This window comes from Hippocampus bargibanti, linkage group LG04 (genome assembly GCF_051943395.1).
Source record: "Hippocampus bargibanti isolate YZ-2025 linkage group LG04, ASM5194339v1, whole genome shotgun sequence".
Classification (NCBI taxonomy): domain Eukaryota; kingdom Metazoa; phylum Chordata; class Actinopteri; order Syngnathiformes; family Syngnathidae; genus Hippocampus; species Hippocampus bargibanti.
Window position 1 is genome coordinate 9,913,769 of NC_142737.1, and position 14,435 is coordinate 9,928,203.

At 42.9% G+C, this 14,435-nt stretch overlaps 1 protein-coding gene across 3 annotated transcripts in view; it reads right to left on the bottom strand.

The window, feature by feature from the left end:
* Window positions 1–14,435, bottom strand: part of slc23a2 (solute carrier family 23 member 2) — a 51,032-nt gene that overhangs the window by 16,185 nt on the left and 20,412 nt on the right. The window contains exons 2-5 of one of the 3 annotated variants that reach the window (XM_088993908.1): window positions 13,300–13,348; window positions 10,480–10,700; window positions 3,221–3,319; window positions 62–178 (exon numbers count right to left, since the gene is read on the bottom strand). In XM_088993908.1, coding sequence (XP_088850034.1) covers window positions 62–178; window positions 3,221–3,319; window positions 10,480–10,700; window positions 13,300–13,348 — 486 coding nt within the window. The remainder of the gene's footprint in view (window positions 1–61; window positions 179–3,220; window positions 3,320–10,479; window positions 10,701–13,299; window positions 13,349–14,435) is intronic. The other 2 variants (XM_088993909.1, XM_088993910.1) reach the window with 2 other exon arrangements.

Genomic DNA, 14,435 nt, shown 5'->3' on the forward strand with positions numbered 1-14,435 from the left:
CCAGGAATCTCTTGGAAAAAAGGTTTTTCTTAACTTATTCTTAAAGAAAGGGAGCGTTTACCTGCAGGCCTAAAAACACACACAAGTACCAAGGCGGAGTGTCTTCTATGATGTAGATCATGTCCATTCTCCTCGGATCGATGCTGTCTGAGCTGTCCAGCGTCTCTGACAGTGAGCTCTAAATACACACAAAAAAAAAAAACATACGCAATAGTGAGACACAGTCGATTCTTCTTAACTCATTCTCTGCCATTCCCGAATATATTCGGGAATTGAAAAGCATGATATGGAGTGCCATTCCTGAATTTGTTCGGGTTTTGGTTTTTCTTGCGGGGTGTGCCGTTAAAGTGCTGGTCAGACCTCTGGCAATGTTTTTCCCTTCCACGAGTTAACTTTTGTGAAAGCGCTACATACAGCATGTATTGTATTTTGTATAGCCATCCCCATTTCAAGCTCAGATAACTCCAGACCCATATAACTTAGGAATTAACTATTTTTTCCACTGATGAAAAAAGAGAGTCTAAGACAGGGGTGGGCAAACTTTTTGACTCGCGGGCCGCATTGGGTTCTAAAATTTGACAGAGGGGCCGGGCCAGGAGCATTTGGAGGGAGTGTTTGGGCCGGAAATACTCCGAACAAGTTATGTCCATAATTTATAAAATCACTTCAAATGACTTCGACTGAGCGTATTTTACAAAGATTCCACAGCATATAGCTATAGTTTACGTTTTAAGACTTGCGCTGAATATATGAAGTCTTGTTTTCGAGTTGATGACGATCCCCATGTGACGTCACGTTTGGACCGCCCTGACCGAGAAAGCGACATACAATGCATTTTGGGTACTTTGTTTAGTCTGAAAACTTCGTGTTAATCCGTGTTGATGGCGAAATTAGAAAGAAAACACATAAATAACGCCATGGTGAATCGTTGTGTGTTGCACCAAGACAACTATTTGATATTCGCTGACACAAAATTCCCAGCTGACAAATCAGCCCATTTCCAACGGAGCTTGGGCGCAATCTTCTGCTTTTTCTGGGTGCTACATTGCTGTCATTGACGGCTCGAATTGATATGGGAGGACTCCTAGAATCAATTGCAAACATTTATGCTTTCCTCTTCAGAAGAACAAGAACAAGAAAACATCTTCTCCGAATCTGAAGCCATTGTTTTGATTCTCGAGCAACCTTCTGAAACTGGCCATTTCCGGATTCATTTTGAAGTCATTTTTATTGGTGTTTTTCATTTAACTAAAAATATCAGCCTGCCTGATTTGGGTATTTTAGATGCTATAAAACGTTTTTCTGATGTCAGTGGGAAACAAAAACAAAAAATGGTGCCGGTTGTCCTTTAAATGTAGTATGTACAAACCTCATAGCACAGTAAAAACACTACAACCCAATTTATTAACTGTCTTTCAAATGTGAAAAATATCCCTGATCAGTTAATAAATTTGTCTCAAGGAATATGCAAGATATGGCATTTACAAACTATTTCGCAGATACTTGGAGGAGGAAATGGAAATAGATTAAAATAACATATGCACTGTGATTTATCAAGATTGCGTCTGTTTTTAAGTTTCCATCGAAGGGGCAAAGAAATCAACATTTATTGAAAAATGGAATCACTTTCAACATTCAAAACATATTATTACACAACGAAATATTCAAGCTCAATAATACCTACTTGTGTTAAATTCCGCCAAATCATAGATGGTTTGTCCTGACCGCGCGCTCAACAAACTCCTCACTGACGCTCTCGCCTTCACGCGCTAACAAAACACGTGTACCGTCGCCGAGCACACAAACATAGACTACCTGCAGTTGAAATTTGCATACTCGGCTCGGCAGCCAATCAGAAGCCTGCTTCTTTCTTCCGGACTTTCGCAAGCGTTACAAAGTCGTGCAATTGCATGTCATTTTCCAAAATAGATGCACAGAACCTCAAACTAGAAGAAAGATTCAAAAGAAGCTAACGACATATGTGACGCTACAAAACGTAAATTTACATTAAACCGTGACTGTAACGTGTACGTGAGACTTATGAAAGGGGCTTAGTGGCTCGTAGGAATCAATGCAAACGTTGCATTGTGCACCACAATGACAATCGACTACTGTAGCAAAATTTACAGCCATGCCCATTTGCCGTAAAGTAAGCAAGGTAGCATTTGTAGTTGGTGCATTCTTGATTTAAAAAAAAACTTTATACTTTGCGACAATGTTTCTTAATGGGATTGGTCTCATTTTGCTTCAAGTTGGGAAAAATGGGGCAGGCAACTTTTCAGTTATCTGCCCTGTTGTTCGCTAGCTTTTTGTCATGAGTTTTAGACACTGTTTGTACTATAATTTGGGCAAGTTCGGCGGGCCGGATTGAAAAGCCTAACGGGCCGTATGTGGCCCGCGGGCCGTAGTTTGCCCATGCCTGGTCTAAGATGTTTTTACGCTGTATTTAATGTTTATGTAGTCCTAAAAGTCAATAGTCGTTGGGTCCTGCAATTTGAGTGAAAATGACTGCACAACGTCTGACAGTGAATGAGTTAAGATGAAGTTTGTTTTAATATCCTAGCAGGACCATGACTTGTCTATAGGGCGAGGCCTTATTTGTACCAACACACTCTTGAAAGAATGATGTTAGTATACAGCGATAACCAATTCATGTGGGATACGTTCTCGGACCACTGGCATTCTGTGTAGAGCCATCACAGACCATATAATTGTGTTTTCAAAAATGTTATTGCAAGCTTAAAATGTGTTGTATTGCAGTGCTTGCAGACAGGAATGTAGCAGATAAAAAACATTAAATACATAATAATAAAATAATAAAAATAATAACTTTAAACATCGTGGTAACAAATTGAAACATAGTAAGCCAACATTGCATTACAATTTTTGATAAACTTGGACTGAATTAATTATAAAACTAAATAAAAGCAAGTAACGGGGAGAAATATTTGGCCGATGCTTTTTAGGGTAACGGATCAGAATTCAATTTAATTTTGGCAACGAATATTCCATCATATTGGCCAGTTTCACAAAGTGACATCACAGCCAAGCTCACCTTTGGCAGATGTCCGATTACAGCACTTTGTATTTGTGCAAACCTTTCATTTTACAGTCAGATGATTATGACATGCGCATCGCGATTGCATTGCATCTAACATCTGACCATCTTGATAAGTCACAAAATGAGTCACAGGGTACATTCACATTCAGTCACTGTTACCTTTTCTGCTCCTTGAACATCTTTTGTGTAGATGGACATGAGCTCAGTGTTCTCCGTGTCTTGGTCCCCACTGGCTCCGCCCACACCATTGACCACCACCTAACAATGATTTGTAATGGTTAAAACAGGTTCTATAAACACACAACGCTTTCTTAACATTTTACCATTGTACAAATATTACCTTAATGGGACAGATGATAAATCAATAAACTAAGTTAAACGTTTATACTTCCTCCTTTTCAAACATGTAAGCAGGAATGCTATTACCTAGGTTGTATTGATTATTTCTAATTTTGTTTTGCTGACCAGAAGTCATTTTTGTGTTATCATGCCACACGTCTGTTTTGCACTCCTCTCAGAAAAAAAATGTCACAGCTTGTTCAGAATGTGTTTGCCACATCTATTTTTAGAAACGACGTACAGTGCAATCTCACGTGTCATTTCATTTTAGCTGTAATGATTTTCATGAAGTTTTTTTTCAATTTAACACCTGCATGGTGGAATAACTCATCCATGACCACCCAAAAATGATTGATAACACGCTGGAATATTTACATCGACCTATCCCAACAGTTCATTCACAAGCAATGGGGTAAAATAAAACTTTTTTTAAACAATTGCCTTTGCCATTTGCACTAGATAGTTTCCACAGGAACCCGCAGATTCCATGATTGCGGAATTTGCCTTGGATTTCAAAGCAGTCTGCGAAAACAAGGGCCAGGTGCAGAATTTGACATTTACAGATAGTTTTCAACAGTGAGAGAGGCCATGTTTACACTGCAGGACATGATGCACAATTCAGATTTGTGTGTGTGTATGTGTATCCTTCTTGCTATTTAACCTATATTTTATCAATCCTTTCATCGCCTTATCTTGGTGGCATTTACACATAAACGGCAGCCAAAGGAGTGATATGTGATGAAACAGCTATGCGGCAGTTTTAGTGCAGATTTCCTAAGGAAGTATTTGGATTGTTTCCACGTGTACACATTGCAGAAGCTACAGCGTATGGTGTCAATACTGTATTATACATATATACAGTTGCACAGTAACAAAAACATAGGGTGACCATATGTAAGAAAACAGCTGGACATTTCGGTGAGACAAAGGGAGGCAAACAACCAAGGAGGAAAAACCAAATGTGTCTCATTTCCTTCCCCTTTGAGGTTATGTTTTGGGTGAGCAAGAAGCAGAGAAGCCTTGAAGTGAAAACAAGTCTGCAGGTTTCAAGGCTCCTTTCTGTTATCGGGAAGAAATATTAAAACACTGACTAAAGGCTGAAGGTTGGAAAATATTTGTTGGAAGAACACCGAAACACAGACTGTGGTTAGTGTAAGGGTGAAGGTTCTCTTGTTTCGAATGGAAATGGAGAATGACATTTCCCACTGTGTTAGGACATGTTAGAGAACCACACTGTCACCGAATACATCCATCCACCCATTTTCCGTACCGCTTCTTCCTCATTAGGGTAGCGGGGGGTGCTGGAGCCTATACCAGCTGTCTTCGGGCACTAGGCGGGGGACACCTTGAATTGGTTGCTAGCCAATCGCAGTGCACAAAAAGAGATAAAACAGTCACACTCACACCTTGGGACAATTTGGAGTGTTCAATCTGCCAATCATGCATGTAAACGAATCATAATTTGGATATGTATTTTCTGGAATGTCGATTTGAAGCAATTTCCTGCTTTCAATCTGTTTTTTGTAAAAATCTGATTATTCCATTTCTCAAGAATAATGTAAAAATCTCACTCTGAAATTGAAAATTTTACACTAAGTCCACACAATCAGTCATGGCTGATCCCTTTATGGAATGTTTGGTATTGGTATGTTAATACGATGATGGAAAGATGCCTATTTTCAAGTAATCCCTGCAATCAAACAATGTTAACTTTCAATGAGAATTCTGCACCCTTCCAACAACTATTTCGGACCACTTTGCGTGCTTGTAAAGACCAGTCTCTCTCAGTTTATATTTAATATGATATTGTGATAAAATCCTGGAATATTTTTGAGATCATAAAAATGCAGAAAATACCACAAACTGTACTATTCTGCAATTTCGAGTTTTGATTTTTACATCAAGAAATAAAATAATCATAGTGAATATATGGACAAAGTTTTAAAATACATAATTCATTGAAGGTACACTTTATAATCCTGTGCGCCTTAATGTGCGGAAAATACTATATATTTGAATTTATTGAGCTACGTCTGTTGTAAATTGAATGGCTGTCTGTGTCCTTTGTGTTGTGTCACATTATTATTTTTTTTTTTTTGTATTTAAACATCAATGAGTATATGGGGAAGGTTGTCAAGATTGCACAACTGTTCATGTTTTATGTTATTGTTATGTTTATTATTTTGCTTTATGTTGACTATGATGTGACGCGCTTTGTTCCAGCTGCTGTGAACGCGCTATATAAATTAGGATGTATTGTATTGTAGATATTCCTGTAATAGAATAATCCAAGTCCCAATTTGATTCCTTTGATAACAGTGCCAGTAGTGGAAAATTATTTTGACGTGTACTGTCTTCGATGACACCAACGTTCTGCGTTAAAGCATTTAAATAACTTTCAAATTAGAGCCACTTAACTTCTCAAGTGAATCAAATGCAAGTCCCCATACACTTGAACATTCTGGTTCTCGGCCAAATCCTTTCATGCACAGCCTGAAAGGACAACCGACGTATCCGGACAAGTTGTGTCCATAATTTGTAAAATGGCTTCAAATGACTTCTACTGAGCGTATCTTAATAAGATTCCACCGCATATAGCTATATTTTGTTTTAAGACTCGCTCTGAATATTCAGGAAGTCTTGTTTTTGAGTTGGTGACGAGTCCGTACGTGACATCATGAAAGGACTGCCCCCTGACCGTAAAAAAGACGCATTGTAGAGTGCTTCCATCACGTCAATGTATTTTGCTGTACATGTTTGGTCTGAGAACCGTGTTGCACCCAAAAGCTGCCAGAAGAGGGAGTCCAAGCTCCATATAAGGAATTTATCAGCCTGTGGAAGCGGAGGTGGCCACTGGAGGTCGCCATTTTGTGCCTCTTTTCTGGTGATCCATTGTTGCCCCAATGTTGCCTCAAAATGGTATGGAATACATTCTTTAATTGATTGCAAACATGTATGCTTGCCTCTTCAGAACTATTTGAATCATATTCATAACTGGATGTGTAACAAGAAAGCATATTCTCCGAATCTGAAGCCATTGTTTGGATTCTCCAGCAATGCAAGACGTCTTGGCGTGACGTCACGAACTGGGGGCGGGACTTTCTGAAAATGCCCAATTCGCAGCTCATTTTTTTGTAGATTTTGGACACTTTAAGCCATTTTTATTGGTGTTTTGCATTTGACCAAAAATATCATACTGCGTGTTTTGGGTATTTTAGATGCTATCAAACGTTTTGCTGATGTCAGTGAAGTATGTTGTTACTTTGCTTTGCTAATTAACTCGTTCACTGACAGACGATGTGCAAAAATATGTCCACTCCAGTGCCAGGGTTTTCATCATTGTCATCATTGTAACCTTAGCATTCCTTCTTTAATCAGAAAAAAAAAGTTAAGTCCTAAATTATATGGGTCTGGAGTTACCTGATCTTGAAATGGGGGTGACTGTACAAAAGGCAAATGCTGCTCCCTCGTGGGAGGGAAAAACATTTCCAGAGGTCTGATCGGAGCTTGGTTCACCCCCCCCGCCCCCCACAAGAAAAAACATGGGGCTCAACATCATGCTTTTCAATTCCCGAATAAATTTGGGAATGGCAGCAAATGAGTTCTCTTGGCAGTCCATCGAAGTCGAGGATGACGTCGCTTCCATTGCTTTGTGGGGTATTGGACAGTGGTTATTGGCGCTGGCGGCGATGCCACTGTAGGTGACTATGAAGCCCGATTCTGGAGCCACAAATCCTGCCACATTACACACACACTTCTTGGTAGACTGCGACTTTTGTTGGAGTTCTTAAGTGGTTGTTTTCGAACACACGAGTACGCAATCTGCCAAAAGCTTTGGAGGCTTGATGGATGCGGGCCTGGACGTCATCATCAATTAGACAGGAGGGTGTTAGAATGCTGCCGAGGAAGCTGAATTGTTGGACAACCTTGAGGGGTGTGCCACTGAGGGTGAACGCTGGGGTTGGAGAACTCTCTTTTGCCATGACCTCCGTTTTGGTTACATTGATCACGAGACCGAGTGATCGGTAGACGGAGGACATGGTATCAAGGGCATTTTGCATGGCAGCTGGGCTGTGGGCCAGCAGAGCACAATCATCTGCATACTGTAGCTCGTGGATGCCGCTGATCAGGGTCTTGGTCTTGGCCTGTAGGCGTCTGATGTTAAACAGGTTACCATCCAGGCGGAATTGGATTTGTACGCCGCCACCTTCCTGGATGGACTTATGGAAGAGGAGCGTAGCTGCCATCAGGAACAGGTTGAATATAGCAGGGGCCAGTACACAGCCCTGCTTCACCCCGACTTCCACAGGGAACGGGGAAGATTGCTGGCCACCAACAAGTACAGTTGCTTGCATGCCGCTGTGGAACTGTTTTAGGATGGCGAGAAATTTGGAGGGGACGCCAAATTTCTGCAGTATGGTCCAGAGAATGTCACGGTTAACTGTGTCAAATGCCTTTGTAAGGTCAATGAAGGTGATATAGAGGTCCTTATTTTGTTCCTTGCATTTCTCCTGAACTTGGCGCGCAGCGAAGATCATGTCCAGAGTGCTTCGATCCTTCCTGAAGCCGCATTGTGTCTCTGGGAGGATGTCTTCGGTAATGTGCGATGTAAGACGGAACAGCATTACTTTTGCAAGAATCTTGCCAGCAACAGAAAGTAGGGAGATGCCACGGCTGTTGCCACAGACTGACTTGTCCCCCTTCCTTTTGTAAATGGTGACAATGTTGCTGTCTTTCCATTCCTGAGGAAGTGTCCCGTTTTGCCAGATGTTGCAGATGAGGTGGTAAAGCTTCCGTGTCAGGAGATAACCGCCGCTCTTGAAGACCTCAGCTGGAAGTCTATCAGGGCCAGGGCTTTTGTTGTTTTTAAGGCTCCGGATTGCAGAGAGGACCTCTGTGAACTGAGGAGGTTCATCAAGGGAGGGAACTGTTGGAAACTCTGGGAGGGAGTCAAGGACAGATGTGTCTGAAGGGTTTACTTGGTTGAGCAGGGAGTCAAAGTGCTCTGCCCAGCGCTCAAGTATTAGCTGTTTGTCCTTCAGTAGTACAGAACCGTCTGCAGATTTAACTGGGACAATGTGTTGTCTTCGTGGGCCGTGCAGGGATTTTACAGCATCATAGAAGGCGTGTGTGTTGTTGTTGTCTGCATGCCTCTGGATTTCTTGGGCCTTGCTGAGCCACCACTTGTTCTCCATCATCCTCAGCTGTTTCTGTGTTTCACCACGGATGGCCTTGTAGTGAGAGAGGAGAAGTGGAGAATGAGGGTTGGAGAGAAGTGTGGTATGGGCTTTGCGCTTGGCTACCAGAAGCTCCTGTAGGGCAGCTGAGCTGTTATCGAACCAGTCTTGATGACGTTTCTGAGTGAAGCCGATGGTCTCAGAGGCAGCTTGATGAATTGTTGTCCTCAATTTTTTTCCACCTGCTTTCAACATCAAGGTCACCGTTACTGGTGTCGTTGTCCAGGCTGGCAAGTCCCTCTGCCAGCTTGTGGCGGTAGCTGGCTGCACATTCTGGGGACTCCAGGGCCCTGGTGTTAAGACGCCTTTGGGGCTGCTGTTTCTTATGAGGAGGTCGAATTCTCAGCTTGAGCCTGGACTTGATCAGTCGATGATCAGTCCAGCATTCAGCCCCACGCATGGCCCGCGTGATGCAGACATCATTTTGGTCTCGTTGCCTTGTGATGATGTAGTCCAGTAAGTGCCAATGTTTGGACCTGGGGTGCATCCATGATGTGATGTATTTCTTTTTCAGCTGAAAGATGGTGTTAGTTACAATCAACTGATGCTCAGAGCACAGAGTGAGGAGTCGGAGGCCATTGCTGTTTATTTTCCCCGTCCCGTGCCTTCCGATTACTTGTTTCCAGAGCCTGGCATCAGTACCTACTCGGGCATTGAAGTCACCCATCAGAACAAGTTTATCAGAGGCAGGGATTTTGGATATGGTAGCATTCAGGGACTCGTAGAAGGCATCTTTGGTGTTATCGTCAGCATCCAAGGTGGGAGCATAGGCGCTGATTAAAGTTGCGAAGCGACCTTTTACCAGGGGAATACGCCAGGTCATAAGCCGTTCACTGATGCCTTGGGGGGACTCGGGGATGTTACTGAGTAAGCTGCTTTTCACAGCAAAGCCAACTCCATGGAGTCTTCGCTCATTCTCTGGGAGACCCTTCCAGAAGAAGGTGTAACCTTCACCAACTTCTGTGAGTGAATCCTCGCCTGAGAACCGAGTCTCACTGAGTGTGCCAATATCGATGTTGTACCTCCTTAGCTCATGTGCGATGAGGGCAGTTCGTCTTCGAGGTCTCTCCATCCCGTCTCGAGCATCGAGGAGGGTGCGAACATTCCAGGAAGCCAGGTTCATAGTCATGGGTTTGATTATATTTCGTTTTCGACCGCAGAGGGGGGATGCCTTGGTGGCTGCGGTGGGCCACCCAGGTGTGGTGGAACAAGCAATGTTTAGGTCACCTTTTCTAGACCCTTCCCCTATAAGGGGTGAGCAGTGCGAACCCTGAATAGGGCTGCTCAGACGCACAGGATGCTGCCGAAGGATAATGTTGCTCCATCCCATCTTCGCAACGACCATCAATCCTGTACCGCCCCTGTGTAGGATTCAAGCTAGAAGCTTCCAGTCACATCCATGACCTGCCCCCGTCACTTTATCCTATCGCCAGTGGACTTATATGGTGGAAGCTGAAACCTGCGCTACTAGTGGATTTAGTGTGAGGGACGGGGCGCGCAATTCCTTCCCCCACATACTTGGCCGCACTCACTGTATTCCAGTGGCAAGAGTGAAGACTCGAGACGACCTTCAGGTGAGTGCGGTTGCAAGGGGCTGCCGGTGGTCCGATCTGTTGGACTCCGCCTACGCCTACCCCTGGGTGCGGATTTGGGATCACTCTTTGTCTGGCCTCTACCCTCCGACCTGTTCGGCTTGGGTGACCCTGCCAGGAGTACAAGACTCCAGCCGACATAGCTCTCGGGGTCACGGAGACGCGCAAAGTGCCTCACCACGATAAGGTGGTGACCCCAGTCGAGGCACAGCAAATGAGTTAAGAACACAATAAAACCACATGCATGTACCGGAATGGGATAGAAGTCAGCTCCAGGTTTATTCTCGTCTTCGTGTTTGCCTCCCTCGCCTCGGCTGTCCACGGGCTTGGAGGTGGTGTTCTTGCCCACACCCATGCTTGTATTGACGTCGTCGACCCACTCGTCCGCTTCGTCACCTTTGTCTCGCTCCGGTGTCAGCGCTGCAGATGAGTCCTTTGGAATGATTACATCATCCAGCGACGATTTATCTGCTTGGAAAACAGAAGAGAGTTGGGCGGAGAGATGTAATTCAGGATGAAATGAATTATGGTTCACATGTGATAACCTGAGAAGTAAATTTATTCGAGCTCTGTTTTTTTTTTTTTTTTCATTCTCTATTGACGAATTATAAATAGAGATGACCATAGAACACCACCCAATCCAAAACATCTGTTTGGATTCTAAATTATGCATGAGTACTACAGGTATGACAGAAAATATGTTGGAAGGATTTTGCTGCAAGGCACTGAGAGAGAAAGGAACAGAATGGATGCAGAGTGTTGAAAATGTTTGGGATGACAGCAACTACGTTAGGAGAGATGAAGAAGGCAAACGAGAGTGGATGCTCTGTTTGTAATGGTTCAGATGTCACAGCAACCGTTGTTTGGGTAACATGAGGCCTTGAGCTCTGTCAATCTGTACAGTACACGGTCCTTTGGGCAAGGCTGGTGAAAAGCCTTCCATTCTGAGCCCTAAAACTGTCATTGGATTCCATGATCAGTGGATACGGTGTGGGACCATGAATGTTACTAAAAAGTTACCCTTGCATAACAGCGGAACACGTTTTCACTTTTAATTGTGTCATGAATTAAGTGATTTCTAAAAACATACACCACACTTAACGATGAGGCTTTGATCTGGAAAACAATTTTCCTATTAAGACAAAACCGATTTTAAAACACATTGGCAGTCAATAGTTTGACGCAGGGAAATTCTCATCGCGTTAAATGCACTATTACGAGATGCAACAACTTGAGAAAAACAAAACAACATAATCATCCATTTTACAATTCGTTTTCCTCAAAAGGGTCACGGCCATTTTGTACATGAAAATTATAAAGGCTGCCGATTTCAACACTGTAATAGATTGGTATTTCTAGATTTCAACTTCAGATGGATATTTGTGTTCAGATACAGTTTCAGTTGTCATCATTTTTGCAGGTCACCAAGAATTTTGACGGCCCCCGAGTGGATTTGCCTCAAAACAGGTATGTAGGTGCAAGGAACAAGGAGACACCGATAGAAAAATGGGTTCCCCGAATGGCATTATGCACTTTTCAAAGTTACAGCACCATTTCACAATGCTCACCTCTCAGAAACGCACGATACACAACGGAGATGATCAGCACTTGACCTGTGATTTTTTTTTACTACTATTATTATTATTTTTTAGACATTACAAAATTAAGGTCGGTTTCAGATCAGGCATAGGGTGTTGCTGCCGCTCTCAGATGCGAGACTAACGTCTCTTAGAAAGGGAACTCAGCATTTTTACAAAAGTAGAAAAACCAAGGCGTTAAACACAGGGTCATTTACCCATGAAAAATCCGTAAATATCGTATTTTTCCGGCATATAAATCACACTCAAAAGGATTGATTTTCTTCAAAAGATGACGATGCGCCTTATACGCAGGTGCACCATGTATGTGAAGTAATACAGGGACACCCAAAAAAACGGGCCCCAACTCTAATTAGGCCGCATTTCTAAGTATTTTGTCTGAATGAAATGTATTATGATTAAATTTTGGTCATAACTAGTTTATCAGAATCAGAATCATCTTTATTGCCAAGTATGTAGAACACACAAGGAATTTGTTTCCGGTAGAACACGCTGCACTAGTATCGTTGTCAAAAAAACTGCTAAGTGGCACTATACAGTTCCATTTTGGCTACTGTTGAAAGAGTTCAAAGAGTTAATGGCTTGGGGGAAGAAGCTGTTTAAATGTCTGCTGGATTTGGTGCGCATGGATCGGTAGCGCCTGCCTGAGGGGAGTAGCTGGAAAAGGTGGTGGGCAGGGTGCGGAGGGTCCAGTAGGATTTTCCGCGCCCTAGTTTGGATTCTTGCAGTGTGCAAGTCCTCGAGAGTGGGTAGGGCGGTGCCAATGATTTTTTCAGCCGTCCTAACTGTCCGTTGAAGTCGGATTTTGTCCATTTTTGTGGCGGCCCCGAACCAAACGGTGATGGAAGATGTATATATTCAAAACATCACACCAAAACACGAGCGTCTTTGGCCTTTTTTGTCCGTTCTACGGCATATGTTCTAGATGCCTCCATTTAGCTCCGTGCATTTCTTGAGGCGCAGCACAAAGCTGTCTATGACGTTCATACAGACTGACAAAATAATAAGAAACGGGGCCTAATTAGAGTTGAGGCCCGTATTTATTTATTTTTTGAGGGGGGGGGGGGGTGGTCACTCTGTATTAACCACAGCATTTACTGTAGCGCCTTATAATGTGTAGTGTTTTGTATTTGGAAAACCTTTATACATTTATATATTATATTTGGAAAACATTTTTCATTCTTTGAAGGTGCACCTTATAGTCCGGTGTGCCTTATATGTGGAATAAGTTTGAAAATACACCATTCATTGGGGAGGCACCTTATACTACGGGGCACCTAACACACTGGAAAATACTGTAAATTTGCCACATCACTGTTTAATCCAGTGCTAAATCATGATTACTAAATTAAAATGTTTTTCCGCCCATAAACACTAACCGCAGCCTCGCCCCATAATAAATTTTAGGATTTTCCCACATTAAAATCGATCTTCTGGCTTGCTGTTTGAAAATATTGGGATAGGTGAAATACCTAGTTGACACATCCCATCACTCTTGTCAATCTGCATGGCTGGGAGCATCTGTGTGGGAAGTAAGAGAGGGAGATAGAAACAAAGAGAGCGAGTGAGTGTTAGAGAGAGAGAGAGAGAGAGAGAGAGAGAGAGAGAGAGAGAGAGAGAGAGAGAGAGAGAGAGAGAGAGAGAGAGCGAGAGAGAGACAGACAGAGTCTGAGAGCAGGAAACAAGAGAAAGGGTTTAAGCAGTAAGGTGGAAGAAGAAGTAGGAGTTGAGGCAGAAGGAGAAGGGATGGGTCAAAGACAGGAAGGAGCAGGGAGGTGAAACAAAAGTTAATTGGACACACTTGATTATTCAAAGCAAAAATAAGTAGTGACTGAATATTGTTCGTCATCGTGCGACCCCTGAATTAGTTTATGTGTTTTATCCATGCAACATAGCTCAGAAGTATCAGGCAAAGCCAAAACGATGAGTGAATGCATATGCATATTAAAAGTCGTAAACCTGAAAGATTCCGCATCAAGGTGAAGGAAAAAAAAAAGATTTGAGGACTGATACAAAAACTAATCTAGAATATTTAACATATTCTGGGCTTTTGTCTTGTTTAAGACATTCCGTACGGAACAAATGTAATTCGACGTGCAATGAAATAGTATGTGCAACCAAGTAAAAGATCAATGACAATTGATTCATTTGAAGACCCTCCTACACAAAAGACCATACAGTAAAAAAATATATTGAAGAGTGTGTTCAATTCATTGCGTTTATCCAAGATGGCGCCGCGGATGGCAGCCTCGGTGACACGCTCCCTAGTATTGTTCCTGGTTTTGTCATTTTCATTTGTGTTTTTGCGATCCTACGCGACTCAGTTACACGAGGGAAGAGTTACTGAGCATTGGGGAATCCACTCTTGGACTATTTTCACCGACACACCAAAATCTACAAGGTTTTTCGGGGCTGCTCGCGAGCGTCGTAGCAGCTCTGTACGGAGCTTTGAGACGACGGCGTCAGAAGGGGAAGCGAGCCGGCGTTCTCGTCAAGCTTCGGCAGCGTGGATTTCGAACGCCGCTCCCATCGATCCACCTCGCTAATCTACGCTCACTACCAAACAAGATGGACGAACTTCTGCTTCTCACAAAGACCAATAAAACGT